General features: G+C 42.7%; 1 protein-coding gene across 1 annotated transcript in view; it reads right to left on the bottom strand.

Annotated features, from left to right (window-relative positions):
• Positions 1 to 17,417, bottom strand: part of TIMELESS (timeless circadian regulator) — a 166,989-nt gene that overhangs the window by 20,946 nt on the left and 128,626 nt on the right. Inside the window, exons 24-25 of the mRNA XM_075852095.1 lie at positions 8,563 to 8,767; positions 3,779 to 3,847 (exon numbers count right to left, since the gene is read on the bottom strand). Of these exons, the coding sequence (XP_075708210.1) occupies positions 3,779 to 3,847; positions 8,563 to 8,767 (274 nt within the window). The remainder of the gene's footprint in view (positions 1 to 3,778; positions 3,848 to 8,562; positions 8,768 to 17,417) is intronic.

The following is a 17,417-nucleotide window of genomic DNA, read 5'->3' as shown; positions in this document are numbered from 1 at the left end:
CAGATTGCGTTGTTACCGTAATAACAAGGAAGCTGTAGTAATCATTTCTGTCACTTGACTGGCAAAACACAGGGCAGCACTCAGTTTGAGCTTTGAGTTACTAGATGTGAGGGATAACACATCAAAATTTTGGCGGCTGGTGTGGAAACCAATCACATTAAAATGAATGTTTAGCAAGATTTTTACTGCTTTCCTGTAAAATCCTTTTCTCGTGAGGTTCATTGGGGGGCACAGTAGACGTCGGTATAGGATGCTTCCACTAGAAGGCGACACTAAGCAATAAAAGTGATCGCACCTCTTACACCCCCCCTCTCCTGCAGACAATGAGCTAATCAATCTGTATAGGAGCAACTAGAAGAAAACGTAAATCTAGAACCAAAATCTCGATGGCACAGAACCCAAAACAATTAGAATCCGTCCAAAAAGGACATCAAATGGGCATAAAAAAAAATTCATTAATAACTGGGTGGGAGCTGTGTCCCCTAATGAACTTCGCAAGAAAAGTTATTTACAGGTAGGGAACAAAAAAATCCTATTTTCTCGTTTGTTAATTGGGGAACACAGAAGAACTTGGGACGATATCTTGAAGCAGTCCCTGAGGGAGGGAACAAAAGAATATCACCCAACCGGCAGAGTAAGCCACTGAAATCCGCTGATACTAGTCGCCGGGAAAAAACATCCAAAGATCCATGTGTGCAACTTATAGAATGGAGTAAGGTGTGGAGTAAGATAGACCTGATAGCGATCTAACATCATTGTGAAGCAGAGACCCGATGGCACACCAGAAAAAAGGCACCCACCAGAGCAGAAATCCATATTGATCCCTAAGCTGATATAAATCTGGGATGCCTTCCTAAAAAAGGAAAAGGCGAGTGACAGCCATCAAAAAATAGGTTACCTGGCTTAAGGCCCAGGTTGTGGTCCCAAGGATAAGTGGGGTGAGTATAAGGGGAGCAGAAGGGCAACACCTTAGAGAAATTTAAGCCCCAGATCATGCTAGAGCAAAAACAAAATCCTGGACAAGGAGAAAGGAAAAAAAAAAAAAAAAAAGGTCAGTGACTCCTGCACTAACAGAAGGAAGAAGTTCTGTGTATATACAAGATGGGGTAAAAACTGCTGGCCTTCAGCATGTTCATGAAAACTCATTTTGAGCAACCATAAGATCTTTGGATTGTGGTTAGACAAAACATGTCGTAAGACATATTACCACAAGCTGTGTGGAAAACTAGACCAAGAGAGTAGGGCATCTCTGAATAGCAGACACGTGGAAAGTTCGGCCAGAAAGGAGATTACGTGGTGAGGCAAAGTTTGTGCAGCACTGCCTATTACATGGTGCACTCAGCTGCACATGTATGGGCAGGTAAAAGGTTCTCTTTAAAGTTAAAAGAAAAACAAACCCTATTCCGATTTTCCCTCAAGCACAATGTAAAATAAAATAAAACAATTAACATAACTGGTATCGAAGCCTCCGTAAAAGTCTGAACTATTACATATATATATATATAATTATTTAGTCCGGACAGTGAACTCCGTAAAAAATAAATAGCGACTGAATTGCAGGTTTTTTTTTTGGGGGGGTTTAGCTTATATCCCACAAAGAATTGAATAACAAAAAAGTGATCAAAAAGTCTCACGTGCCCCAAAACGGAATCAATAGGAACTACAGCTCGCCCCGCAAAAAAATAGGCCATCATATTGCTCAATGGAGAGAAATATAAAAAAGTTATGGCTCTCAGAATATGGCGACAAAACTCAGATTTGATTTTTAACAATTATTGTTTTCCTTGTATTAGTAGTCAAAACATGAAAAAAAACAAACTATATAAATTTGCTATTGCTGTAATCGTAGACCCGCAGAATAAAGTTAACATGCGTTTTTCACCGCACGGTGAAGCTGTAAAAACAAAGCCACCCAAAAGATTGAGGAATTGCGTTTTTTTCCTATTTCACCCCACAAATTTTTCCCCCCCCCAGTTTCCCACTACATAATATGGTACAATAAATGGTGCCATGAAAATCTACAACTCGTCCCGCAAAAAAAAAACCTCATACGGCAATAAAAGTGAAGAAAAACAAACAAAAAAAAAAAGTTATGGCTTTTGGAAGGCGAGGAGGAAAAAAAAAAAAAAAAAAAAGTGAAGATCCGAAAAATGGCTGCAGCGGAAAATGGTTAATGTCAACTACACCAAATCAGAAGCCTTATATGTCTCTCTACCTCTCTCTCTCTGGCTGATGAAGTAGCTCGAACATTTCCCTTCATGTGGCAAACTACTTCTCTCAACTACTTAGCAATACAAATCCCTAAACACACTGACTTCTTTATGCTCATATCATTAAACGCACCCTCAAAGATTTAGAAAACTATAGCGGTAAACGTTTATCTAGGTTGGGTCGCATTAATACTATTAAAATGGACATTTTAGCCAAGTTTTTATACATATTTCAAAATGTTCCCATTATGGTACCCTCTGTTTTTTCACAAACTCAACAGCCATCAGAAAAATTGTATGGGGTACTTCCAGACCACGTATTAGATTCTCACTACAATGTAGGCCTAAATTGGATGGGGAACAGAATTACCAGGTTTTAAACAATACCACCATGCAGTAATTCTTATGAGGATAGCAGACTGGTTCAGACTGCCACGCTAAGCAAACAATGGGTATGAATTGCGAAAGATGTCATTCTTGGCTTTGACCTCAGTTCCATGGCTGGACAATTCCCTTAGACAAACGGGTTCACTCCTTTTGTTAGCTCATCAATTTTTAATGGCATGGGATCACATAGCTCAAACTACGGATATCTCACATAGACCAGGTCCACTTACTCCACTTTTGGATAACCCTGCCTGTCCTCCTGCCGTAGGAGTAGAAGAGTTTCTGTGTTGGCAAAAGAGTAATAATGTTTGCTTAGCAAAGACGCTGTCTCCAACTGGGGAACTTCCCTCTATCAGTGTTTTGTCAGACAATTGCCCAGAAGACTGGGGTGGTTACCATATTTGCAACGAAGGTCATACATGTCTTCCAGAGGGGATTGTAGTGTCCTTACTCAAGATAAGACTCCCATGGAGTCTTTTCTACCTCAGTCTTCCTCTCCGTCCCATCTAGTTTCTTCGTTCTGCACTTTTCTCCAACACAACTTACCTATACTAGGTCTTGGGAAAGAGAACTTGGACTTCAGCTTTCAGATGAAGATTGGCAAAAGGCATTTATACTTACGCATAAACTACCCACATCTTGTTTCGCACAAGAAAATAATTATAAAATACTTACCAGGTGGTACAGATACCCATCTCTTTTACATAGGATCTTCCACTCTGTGTCAGACCTTTCCTGGCGTCGTGGGAGGGTTCCTGGGACTATGCTATATATATATATATATATATATATATATATATATATATATATATGGTTGGATTGCCCATTACTTCATCCATTTTGGATAAAGATATTTAACCTCTACAACAAACTTACTGGATCTATTATCCCTGCTGCTCCTGTAGCAGGTCTACTCATATCATTATCCCTGGGTCAAGCCTTAATAGAGGCCTTCTTAGACAATTCCTAACTGTAGCTAGAACAGTGGTTCCTCGTCACTGGAAATCAACACCTTCTCTGGGTGAATGGGTGGTGGAGTTAAACAACATCTTGAGGATGGAGGAACTCATGTCAGATTATGGTAGATCTGATAGATTTATTCACACCTGGGCTGTCTGGATTGAGTTCCAGGATGGTGATGATCTTTAGAAGCATTGTGAAACCGTTCCTCATACACTTACCATCCTCTTCTCGATCATCAGCGGTCCGGTTCAAACAGTTCTGAAGCCACACAACAGGAGGGGACAACCCTATGGATCACAAAGCATAAACTTCTGAAGAAGCTCAAATGACAGATTCTTGAAATAGTTATTAGTCAGTACCGTAACAGAAACTGCTCTTTTGCTACTGCTAGACTGCAACTCTAAAGGACAGCATTGTGAATAGATATATACAAAATCACTGTGGACAAATAAAAAAAATTTACTTTATTATACATATACTGCAATTTTTTTAACTTATATTTTTTTGCTGGGGTTAGCAAGTCTGCCCACATGATCCAATACTGCTGCTAGTTCACACCTATGCGCACTCTTTCCTCATGCTGACATGTCACGATCCTTGTGCAATGCAATAGTTCATCAGTGTGGCGTAGCATTAACCCCGAATGACACAGCCTAGTTTGAGCCGTAAGGCTCAGACCCCATTTTTCAATCTGATATGTTACAACATATATGATAATAAAATGCTTTTATTTATTCAAATGTTTCGGAGATCGCTTTCTCGTGACACATTATACCTTATGTTAGTGCTAAAATTTGAACGATACCTTTAGTGTTGATTTGTGAAAACCACCTACATTTAAAGAACATTTTTCTAAATTTTAATTTTTCTAAATTTAAATGTATTACTCTGTTTTACAAGCAGATACAACACAACATAGTTGCTAGTTCGCATATCATTTAGGTCTACTTTATGTTGGCATCGGTTTTTGAACATGCGCTTATTTTTCTAGGACTTACAATGCTTAGAACTTTGGCAGCAATCTCACATTTTTAAAAACATTTCAAAAGCCTGTTTTTATAGGGACCAGTTTAGTTCTGAAGTGGCTTTGAGGGGTCTTTATATTAGAAACCCCCATAAAAACACCATTTTAAAAATTGCACCCCTCAAAGTATTCAGAAGAGCATTTAGAAAGTTTCTCAACCCTTTAGGCGTTTCACGGGAATTAAAGCAATGTGGAGGTGAAATATAAAAATGTTTAACAAATTCATTTTGATCTATTTTTTTCTGTAACAGAAGATTTTACTAGAGAAATGCAACTCAATATTTATTGCCCAGATTCTGCAGTTTTTAGAAATATCCCACATGTGGCCCTAGTGTGGTAATGGACTGAAGCACCGGCCTCAGAAGCAAAGGAGAACCTAGTGAATTTTGGGGCCTCCTTTTCATTAGAATATGTTTTAGGCACCATGTCAGGTTTGAACAGCTCAAGACCATTTTGGAAACTAGACCCCCAAGGAATTCATCTAAGAATATACTAACCAACCATTTTAACCCCACAGGTGTTTTGCAGAATTTCTTGAAATTAGGCAGTAAAAAAAACAATTGGACTCCATAGATGTTTCATAGATTTGATTAAAATTAGGCAGTGAAAATAAAAAACATTTTTTTTCCGAAAACTTTGTTTTAGCCCCAAGTTATTTATTTTTACAACGGGTAATTGGAGAAAAAACACCCCACAATTTTTTACTCAATTTCTCCTGAGTACAACAATGTGTGGGCCTAAACTGCTGTTTAGGCACACGGCAGAGCTCAGAAGGGAGGGAGTGCCATCTGGCTTTTGGAGCGCAGATTTTGCATGAGGTTTTGGTGATATTTTAGTTTATAATGTGGGGGCATATTTAACCCATTCCTGCATCTTGGCGTAAATGCACGTCCAGGTGAGCAGTAACGTCGGGCATGCCGTTACGTCCACGCCTTAACAGTTATTCGCCACGCGGCAATACACGGCAGCGGTGGTTAACTTTAAAGGTGGTCTCCCATGCCTTCCCAGTTGCCGATCAGTGGCCCGTAGCCGCTGAAATTGGCAATTAACCCCTTCGATGCGGCGGTCGATTGCGATCGCCATATTGAAGAGGTTTAGAGCAGAACGGCAGCCCCCCACATGCATTTGCGGGAGCTTGAGGTCCTTGTCACGGACACTGGAGGCCAGAGAATGGCCTCAGGGCTGCCATGTACGGAAGCCTATGAGGACCAGCCGAAGGCTTTCTGTCAGACTGTCACGTAGGTAGTGTAATGTGTTCTAGCAGCGATCAAAGCTGCAAGTCTAAATGTCCCCTAGTGGGACAAGTAAAAAAAAATAAAAAGGTTTTAAAAAAAAAAAGTGTAAAAATAAAAGTTATAAGTTACATAAACAAAAAAATGCTTTTTTTCCTATAATCAAAATCATACAATAAAAAGTGATCAAAAAGTCGCATGTACCCCAAAATAGTACAATAAAAACTACAACCCGTCGCGCAAAAAATAAGCCCTCACACAGCTTTTTTGACTGAAAAATAAAATAAAAAAGTTATGGCTCTCAGAATATGGGGACGCAAAAAATAATTTATTTTATAAAGAAGTGATTTTATTGCGCAAACGCTGCAAAACATAAAAAAATGATATACATATGGTATCGCCGTAATCGTACCGACCCGCAGAATAAAGTAAAATGGTAAAAAAAGAATTAAAAAACAGTCAGAATTGCTGTTTTTTTGCCGCCTTCCTTGCCAAAAAATGGAAAAAAAATGGGGGAAAAAAAGTGTGATGAAAAAACAAAAACACAAAAAACAAACGCATGTACCCCAAAATGGTTCCCATGAAAGCTACAGATTGTCCCACAACAAATAAGCCCTCACACAGCTCCGTTGAAGAAAAAATAAAGTTCTGGCTCTCAAAATATGGTGATGAAAAACGTGCAGTGTTCCAAAAGCGGATAAGATCGGGCGCCATTTATCAGTGCGACACTGGCAACACATCTGCGGATTATTTTTATTTACCCCATTATTATAGCCACCTATTATGCCCTAATGTACTCCGCACAGATTACATATACCCCCACATCATAAACTGAAACACCAGTAAAATGCCAAACAGAACTAACAAGCTAAATCTGCGCGCCAAGTGCCGCTCCCTCCCTTCTGAGCCCTACAGCGTGCCCAAACAACAGTTTACGTCCACCAATATGGCATCGCCATAGCCGGGAGAACCCGGTTAATATTTTATGAGGTATTGGTTTTCAGTGGCACAAACTGGGCATAACATATAGTGCCCTAAAATGGCATATCAGTGGAAAACTCTGCACCATATGGGGTATCGCTATAATCGAGAGAAATTGCTTTACATATGTTGTGGTGTTTTTTCTCCTTCATTCCTTGTAAAGATGTCATTTCAGAAAAAAAAAAAGTAGATTTTCATCTTCACATACTAATTCAAATAAATTTAGCAAAAAAACTGGGGGTTCAAAATGCAAACTATACCCCTAGATAAATTCCTTGAGGGGTGTAGTTTCCAAAATAAGGGCACTTTTGGGGGATCTTTACTGTTTTGGCCCCACAAGACCTCTTCAAACCTGACAAGGTGCCTAAAATATATTCTAAAAAAAGGAGGCCCCAAAATCCACGAAGTGCTCCTTTGCTTCTGAGGCCTGTGTTTCAGTCCAAGAGGACACAAGAGCCACATGTGGGATATTTCTAAAAACTGTAGAATCTGGTCAATAAATATTGAGTTGCATTTCTCGGGTAAAACTTTCTGTGGTACAGATTTTTTTTTTTTTTGATTACAAATGAATTTTGGCAAAAAAAAAAATTTAAGTTGTAAAATTTCACCTCTACTTTGCTTTAATTCCTGTGAAACAACTAAAGGGTTAAAACCCTTTCTGAATGCTATTTTGAATAAATACAGGGGTGCAGTTTTCAAAATGAGGTGATTTATGGGGACTTTCTAATATATGAGGCCCTCTAAGCCTTGTAACGTCCTAGAAAAATAAAATGATGTTCAAAAAATGATGCAAACAAAGTAGACATATGGGAAATGTGAACTAGTAAATATTTTGTGTGGTATTACTATCTGTTTTACAAGCAGATACATTTAAATTTAGAAAAATGCAAATCTTTGCAAATTTTCTCCAAATCTTGTTTTTTACAAATAAATATTGAATTTATCGACCACATTTTTTCACTAACAAAGTACAATATGTCACGAGACAACAATCTCAGAATCACTTGGATAGGAAAAAGCATTCCCAAGTTATTACCACATAAAGTGACATTGAAAAATCGTCTTCGTCCTGAAGGCCAAAACAGGCTCAGTCCTGAAGGGGTTAAGCTATGCGGAAAACATCAAGTTATAAGAGGATACAATAAGAAGGTAAATAAACAATCCACAGTTTCTGTGGCCAGTGGCGCACTGATAAATGGTGCGGGATCTTATCCCCCTTTTGGAACACACACACTGCACCCATAACTTTTTCTTTTTTTGCAAAAGAGCGGTGTGAGGGATATTTATTGCGGGACAATCTGTAGTTCCTCAGATGGCAGACCCCGGAGACCATTGTTTGTTAGGCCTCCGTTTGCCATAGCAACCATCGGCACCCTGCGATCGCGTCACGTGGGCGCTGATGGTGCTGTAACCCCTTAAATTCGGCAGTTGCTATTGACCGCCGCATTTAAGGGGTTAATCAGTGGGGACCACCGCGATCGGCCCTCGTGGTATGTGCTGTGATAACTACTGTACGAGACAGCAGTTATTACAGCTCATGAATGTGTCGTGGGGGAGAATGGCGCTGTGTTACAGCCACTAACGTTCTATTACCGAGCTGAGCGCGAACGATGCGATCAGCTCAACAGAATAGTAATGCGCAGAGCAGGAAGGGGTTAATGTACTGTATATGAAGCCATGTTCTATCACATCGTACACACCATTTTTGACCTACATTACATATTGTGGTTACTCCTTCAAAAGCTCATAACATTAAAGTAGTTACCTTCTTCATGTAAACTCTTTAAAATGGTTTGTATTTTGGTATCCACAAACAATTCACTTTTCCTGCATGGTTTCTCTTTTGGTATCTGTTCCATCTTAGTCTGCTCCTCCTCATCCTCTTCACTTTCAAAATCATTATCTTCTTCCTCTTCACTATCTACATCCCTTCCATCAACACCAAGATCACGTAGGAAATCCTCCTCAGTCTACAACAATAAAACGAAACAAAGACAAAACCTTACATTGCACTTTTCTCTCTGTTTTGAAGCAAACATTTTAGAACATTCATACAGATAAACTACATTGTCACCAATCTAGTGATAATTTCCTACATAATCAATAATGGGCTTCTATTAAAAGTCCCGGGAAATCTTTGGAGGAGATCTTTTTTTTTATTATAACTTTTTATATTGTTCCACTACACAGCAGCCCCAGTAATAGGAGAAAACAGACATGCACTGTGACAGACCCAGTAGCTGTGTCACATGACTGATCACTGCTCAACATCACATGATCGCTGGGGTCCTGCAGACAAAATGGTACGGTCACTTCCTCTATTGTACACGCAGCTTTCCTGGAGTACTGTATATCCAACAATTGCGCAATTATCTAAAAAAAAAACCACTAAATGACCACTGTAAAAAAAAGTCATTTATGGGTACTACAAAATGAAAACATTTTAAATCTCACTAAATGGGGTTCTATACAGAATTTGACACATTTATTGCTCCTACTGACTGTTTTAGTGGAATACTGCTGCAGAATTCATTTTGCTATCCATAGACGGGATATTCTTGAAATCTAGGATGTTGACTTTAAGCAGGATTCCGTTTTTTTTTTCTAATTAATGGTTTAAAGTTCAGGAAATTTAGTCTAAACTGTATGAATGTTAGTAAAAATGGCTTTACCAGAAGTAGCACGAGGACAAATCCCTCAATGGTGTATAGGTCCTACTATCAGGAGAAGTACACTATGGAGTCAAGGCACCATTTTAACGAATCATGACCATTGGAATGCTAAGATTTGTATCAAAAAGTGAGATTTAAGATGAACAGAATCATATCCACCTAATTTACGCGCGTAAATCTGTAGGTGTGCGTTGCGTTTTTGTAGAAGTGTGCTTTATGCGTGGCATGCGTATTTCACACACTTGCAAGCATTTTTTTTTCAATGTAATTGATGGGTGAAACACGGATAGCACACGGATTTGTGTCCGTGGTTTACACGTGAGTGAAAACACACCAATATAGGACTTGCAGCGAGTTTCACGCAACGGACACTCGTGGCGTGAAAACTCACGTATGTGTGAATAGACCCATTGAAATCAAAGGGTCCGTGTGCGGTGCGTTGTTGCAACGCACAGCACACGGGTGAGACTAATGCTGGTCTGAATGGGCCCTAAAGCCTTATTCTGACGGCCGTGTTTGGTCCGTGACATACGGACCGTGTGTTGCCTGTATTTTCCGGACCGACCACAGTTCAGGGAGCCAGGCTCCTAGCATCATAGTTCTCTATGATGCTAGGAGTCCTTGCCTTTCCATGGGAATACTGCTCCATACTGTAATTATCTTTTCAGTATGGGACAGTATTCCCACGGGGAGGCAGGAACTCCTAGCATCATAGATAAAAATGATGCTAAAAGCCTGGCTACCTGAACTGTGGTCAGGCCAAGAAATACGGCTGACACACAATCAGTATATCACAGACCGAACACGGCCGTCTGAATAAAGCTTAACCCCTTAATGACCAGCCTATTTTAAACCTTAATGACCAAGCCATTTTTTAAGTTTCTCCATCGTCGCATTCCAAGAGCTATAACCTTTTTATTTTTGCGTTGACATAGCTGTATAAGGTCTTGTTTTTTGCGGGACAAGTTGTATTTTTTAATAGCACCATTTTGGGGGGACATATTATTTATTGATTAACTTTTATTTGGGGGGGAAATAGAAAAAAACCTGAAATTTCGCCACTCTTTTTCGCGTCTTAAATCTACGCCGTTTACCGTGTGATATAAATAACACAGTAACTTTATTCAGCGGGTTGTTACGATTGCAACGATACAAAATTTGTATAGATTTTGTATGTTTTACTACTTTTACACAGTAAAAACGCATTTTTTTCAAAATTATTTGTTTTTGTGTCTCCATATTCGAAGAGCCATAACGTTTTTATTTTTTCGCCGATGCAGGTGTACGAGGGCTTTTTTTTTGCGGGATGACTTGTAGTTTTTATTGGTACCATTTTGGAGTAGATGCGACTTTTTTTTTTTTTTAAATCAATCCAATTTTATTGATACGAACACAGAAATGAAATAACACATTAACATTCACATTACAATTTTCCAACATCGTATACAATACTTACAGCATATCAGGAAATGCCCAACTTCCCCCCCTTCCCCCCACTATATCTCCGCCCTTTGTTTCTAGTACCATTCCTGGTCAGAGCACATTTCTCTTATCAAGGTTCCCCACCACCCCTTGTTTCCTCCAGACTCTATCCCCTCCAGTTCCTCAGACGACTCTCGCCCTTAGTCTGCTCAGTTCAGGTGACAGCACCTCAGGACAGGCCAACCATCTGCTCCATTGTTTCTCAATTTTTTTTTCCGTGCCCCTTTTAGAAAATATCTTATGCTCCATCAGGATATTATAATTCAACATTCCTACAATTTCCCTCATCCCTGGTGGCTCCGCGTCCAGCCAGTGTTTAGCAATGCATTTCCTCGTTTGATATAATATCTTGGCAATTGCCAGGCTTGCCATTCTGTCACTCTCCAATTCTCCCACCGCTCCCAACAACATAACTTTAGGGTCTGCCGCCAATTCCCGACCATACACCTGCTTTCTCAGGTCCAATATTTCCCCCCCCATAGGGTCCACAGGGCCTCACATGACCAAAACATATGCAATATGTCCGCCTTCTCCTCCGTGCACCTAGGACATTTAGCATCCGCTCTAATACCCATCTGTTTTAATACCCACGGGGTGCGGTACACTCTATGTATCAGGAAGAGTTGTGATCTCCTCTGCGCCAGACTGAGCGATAAGTGACATGTGGACGCTAATATCTCTTCCCACTCCTCCTCGGTCAATGGACCGACATCCTGTTCCCATTTCGCTTTTACCAGCACCATTGGGTTTCCCAAGTGTTTGGACAGTAAGCTCCTGTACGCCATTGAGATCAGGCCTTTGGTCGTGTCAGCCCGTCCCACATACTCAAGGAGCCCAAGAGCACAGACCGTCAGGTCCACCACATGCGCCTCTAGGGCATGACGGATCTGCAAATATTGGTAAAACATATTGTGCTCCAGTGGAAATAGGTCTTTCAACTGCTGAAATGATCTCAGCCCGTTGTCATCATACAGGTGTTGTAATCGCCTAACCCCTGCCGATTCCCATTTTTGCATGCCCTCTAATTGGTATAATTCCCACAAGACCGGATTATGCCATAGGGGAGTATATTTGGTACACATTCCCACTCCCAGGATCTGTTTGCATTGCCACCATATTTTATGTATCAGGAGTAACGTTGGTTTAGCACTCGCCAATCTCTTAAAGGTATGCGCTTCCAGACCCTCTAGTGGGTTGAGTCCTCCCCCCAAATATGACAATAAACGTGCACTGGAGCCCCAGGTCTCTGTGTCCTCCCACCCCTTAAACTGTTGGCTCTGGGCAGCCAGGTAATATATCCAGGCATTTGGCAGCGCGACCCCCCCTTCGTCTTTAGGCAATTGCAATTTCTCCAATTTAATCCTTGGAACCCCTTTTTTCCAGACCAGATCCCGAAAGAGATTGTGCAATCGTCTGAACCAGTGTTTAGGTATCCATACTGGGGAGTTATGAAGAATATATAAAACTTGAGGCATAAGGATCATCTTGATTAGATTAGTCCTACCCAGAGCAGAGAGCGGGAGCCTGTTCCAGGCATCCACCTTATGTTTCACCTTGAGCAGCAGTGGTAAAACATTCAAAGACATATAGTCTTGGACCCTAGCCGTCACCTTAACCCCTAGGTACGTAAATTCAGAGACTATCGGAATCCGGGGTCCCACTCCAGTATCTACAATATTCACAGTGTCAAGTGGCATCAGAGCAGACTTGGTCCAGTTAATATTTAATCCCGAGAACTCCCCAAACCTTGTGATCGTATCCATTACTACCTTCAGAGTATTCTCAGTGTCCGTCATATATATTAAAATATCATCTGCATATAGTGATATTTTTTCCTCCATTTCCCCATATTGCAAGCCTCTTATACGCTCCTCCTGTCTTATGAGGCACGCCAGTGGCTCTACCGCCAAGGCGAATAGCAATGGTGACAGTGGGCAGCCCTGGCGCGTACCCCGGGCCAGTGAAAATCTCTCGGACATTGCACCATTCACCCGTATGCGGGCTGTAGGGGCCACATACAACTATACCCACTTCACGTAGTTAGGGCCGAATCCCATCTTTTCTATTACCCGCCATAGGTACCCCCATTCTACGCAGTCGAACGCTTTTGCGGCGTCTAACGTTAGCACCGCCCTTCCTCCTTGATCATCCGGTGTCGCCTGAAGATTTAAAAACAGCCGCCTGAGGTTGACAGCCGTCGATTTGGAGGGTATGAACCCCGATTGGTCTTCATGCACAACATGCTGTACCACCCTGTTCAGCCGCAGCGCCAATATCTTTGCCAAAATCTTGACATCCGATGTCAACAAGGATATTGGCCTGTAGGACTCCGGTAATTGACTGTCTTTCCCCTCTTTTGGGAGAACCACTATCGTAGCCTCATATAGGGAGTCTGGTAGTTTACCGCTGTCAAAGCTATCCTGCAAAGTACTCAAGTATTCTGGCGCTAGTTCCATCCCATATTCCTTATAGATTTCCCCCGGTAACCCATCTGGACCCGGGGCTTTCTCATTTGCCATATCCCTTATCGCCTGTTCCAACTCCTCCAGTGAAATAGGTGCCTCCAAGCTTTCACAGTCCTCCCGGCCCAAGGTAGGCAAATTAATGTTTCTCAAGTACTCGTCCAATGCACTTTGGATGTATATAGGTCAGTATAAAACCGCTGAAATATTTGCAAGATTTGCCCCGTGTCTGTCTCCACCCTCCCCCCCCTAGGCCATGAATGAAATTATTACTCCCATGCGGCTTTGCCATCCTAGCGAGTAGTCTCCCCGCCGTTTCCCCTTCTTCATAATATTTCTGTTTAAGGAATAATCGTTTATTATCCGCCATTGTTAGTTGGTGATTTTTTAACAACGTCTGTGCCTCCACATAATGTCTAAGTGTCTCCTCGGAGCCCTCTTCTACATGTCTCCCTTCTGTTTCTGTCACCCGATCCTCTAAACTTTCTCCCAATTGCCTAGATTTAGTTTTAATTCGTTTAATATGTTGAATGAATACTCCCCTCAACCAGGCTTTCATGGCGTCCCATAACACCCCTCGCGGCACTGACTCAGTATTAAAATTGAAATATTCTTTTATCAAGTCCCGTATTTCCCCGCCATCCATCAATCTTAGCCAAAACGCATTCAGCTTCCAATTCCCGGGGTTCCTGGTAGGCCTTACACCCACTTCCAGCGTCACCGCCATCGGAGAGTGGTCTGACAACGCCCTCTGTAGGTATTCAATTTGCGCTATGTACGGCACTGCTGAAACTGAGCATGCTACCAAGTCTATTCGCGAAAGTGACTGGAATGTGGATGATGCACATGAGTACTGCCTCACCCCTGGATGTTTATCTCTCCAAATATCCCGCAGACCAAATTCCTCCATTAATCTTCCAAAGGCAGTCAGGTCTCCCCTTTGCCCTCCCCCTCTCCTATGAAACCTATCCAACCCTTCAGACATCACTGCATTAAAATCCCCCATCACGATTAGCGGTACCTCAGGCCACCTGGAGAGTTTCTCCGTAACTCGTTTAAGTACAGTGCTAGAATAAGGCGGAGGGATATACAGCACTACTAGAATACACTCCCAGTGATATATAGTAAAGTGCACTCCCACATATCTCCCCTCCTCATCAGAGAAAGACGAGTGACAGACAAAGGGAAGACTCCTGTGTATCAGCAAACTCACCCCCCTAGAATAAGTCGTATGAAAGGAATGAAACCCATGTGCGATCCACACTTTCTGCAATAAGGACACAGATTCTCTAGTCAGATGCATTTCTTGCAGCCCCACTATCAGGGCATTTTGCTGTTTAACCCAGTTAAAGATTGCCTGTCGTTTCCTAGCTCCGTATTCCCCGGACATTCCAGGATAGACATTTAACCGATCCCATCAGGCGCCATATCTTTTAGAAATCTGTTACCACTCCAGCCTGCTCCAGTCAAAATATTAGGCCGTGCGTTCCCTCCCTCCTCCCCTCCCCCCCCAACAAAACCTCCCCTCCGAAAAGGGTCAGAGCGACATGTACTGTCTCTCCTATCCAGCAGAAACGCACCACAGTGCGAACTTTTGACATGCCCTATTGGCATCTCTCTTTGAACCATTTAACTTTCTCACCACTTCCAGTGAGCGCTGGCTCCCACTGCTATTCGCATGTATTAAACAATCCCACACAATCAGCAGAATTTACAGATACATTAGGTACCCAGTAACAATCCCACAATAACATTGCCGTCAGGTGCGGCCATTCTTGTTAAAAGGATACCACTCTGCTGTGTTTCAGACAAGGGTGTTCACACACTTCGGAGAACTGCATAAGAACATATAATATGCTACAGTCCCGCAAACGCCAACATGGCTCCAGACTTCACCGCCCAGGCGGGCTTTCACACATCTTCTCCAGCCGGTCTCCGCAGCCGTGCCTCATTGCTATCCAGCCATCTTGCAGCCTCTCTGGGGTTCTCAAAGAATGAAGTAGTCCCAAAAGCAACCACCCGCAATTTAGCCGGATACATCATGGAGTACGGTATGGACAAGTTCCTCAGACGTTTCTTTACATCCCAATATTGCAGCCGCTTCTTCTGTACATCCGCGGAGAAATCCGGATAAAAGGATATTTTGGCGCCATTGATGGAGATATCCTGCCGTTCCCTTGCCTTCCTCAGTATCTTATCTCTGTCCTTGTAGTGCAACAGCTTCACTAAGACCGGTCTCGGGGGGCTCCCCGGAGGTCCCGGTCTGGTAGGTACTCTGTGCGCTCTTTCAACAGCATATAAAGGAGACAACTCTTCCCGGCCAAACTGCTCCAGCAGCCATTTTTCAAAAATCTCATCCGAGTTATTGCCCTCCGTTTTTTCCGGCACTCCGACCAAACGCACGTTGTTTCTGCGTAGCCGATTTTCTAAATCATCCGCCTTAGCCTGCAGGGCCACCACCGCCAAGGACTGAGACTGCACATCCCGCCTGAGCTCCGGCAGAACATCTTCCACTTCAGACACTCTCCCCTCAATATCTGTGGTTCTTTCTGCCACTTTCTGTAAATCATTACGTAACAGCAGAATATCTTCCTTCAGGCTTCCCACCTGCCCGGTCAGCATAGATAAAATTGAGGAGTTCTGCTTCACCGCAGCGAATATATCTGTGAGGGAAGGCTCCTTCACCTGGTCTCTCCTGCTATGCGTTCTGCCTCCATCTTCCTCAACACGCCTGTCCCGCCGCTGACTCCCCAGGTCTTCCTCCTCCTCACTCACCGTGTCCTCTCCCAGCACTGAGTATCTGGAGCCTGAGGCCATGCTGTCTGCCTTCCCACTGCCAGCCACCGGCGTCTTGCCTGCTGCAGATCCGCTCGCACGAGGGGTTCTTGCAAATCTCTCCAGCCTGTCTGCTGCTTCAGACCGCATGTGCCTGCTCCTGCATTGTCTCCTCGGCGCCATCTTGTCTTCTCGGCCCCGGACTCGCAGGCGGCGTTTTTTGTTTCTTAGAACGGGTCATTGCAGCTGTATTAAGCGGTACCGACTCCTCCAGCCTCCCAGCCTCCAGATCGGTGAATATTACCGGGTAATTCAGGGATAATCAGTACTTTCAGGATGGATACAGCAGGAGCAACAGCCACACACGTCCTCTTACATCTGCTGTTAGGCCACGCCCCTATATGCGACTTTTTGATCAGTCAGGATTCACAGAAAACAGCAATTTTTCCATAGTTTTTTATTAAATTTTTTACAGCGTTTACCGTGCGGGTTAAATAATGTAATATATTTATAGTCGGGGTCGTTACGGACGCGTCGATACCAAATATGTGTAACTTTTTAACTTTATTTTGTTTTTTTAATAGTAAAGCATTTTGTAAGGGGAAAAGCTGGGTTTTATATTTATTTTTTCATTAACTTTATTAAACTTTTCTTTTACTAGTCCCACTAGGGGACTATAATATGCGATTCTGCGATCGCTATTATAATACACTGCAATACTTTTGTATTGCAGTGTATTACTGCCTGTCCGTTTAAAACTGACAGGCATCTGCTAGGTCATGCCTGCGGCATGATCTAGCAGGCATTCACCACAGGCAGACCTGGGGGCCTTTTATTAGGCCCCCGGCTGCCATGGGAGACACAGACACTCGGCGATCGTATCGCCGGGTGTCGGTGGGGGAGAGAGGGAGCTCCCTCCCTCTCTCCAAAACCACTCAGATGCGGTGCTCGCTATTGAGCACCGCATCTGAGGTGTTAAACGTGTGAGATCGATACTAATATCGATCTCACGCGGCAGAGCAGGGACGCCCCCAGCTACCTCTGGCAGCTGAGAGCAGGGAGATTTGACAGCTCCCTGCTCTGTTTACTTATTCCGATGCCGCGACGTAAAAAGTCTATGGCATCGGAATAAGGCCCGTTAGTGACCGACGTAAAAACACGATGGGCCGGTCACTAATGGGTTAATGAGCTGACCCTTCTACCAGTATCAATGTTTGTAATGAATCAAA

This window comes from Rhinoderma darwinii, chromosome 2, assembly GCF_050947455.1.
Source record: "Rhinoderma darwinii isolate aRhiDar2 chromosome 2, aRhiDar2.hap1, whole genome shotgun sequence".
In the NCBI taxonomy this organism is placed as follows: Eukaryota; Metazoa; Chordata; class Amphibia; order Anura; family Rhinodermatidae; genus Rhinoderma; species Rhinoderma darwinii.
This window is presented reverse-complemented; position numbering and strand designations above follow the sequence as displayed.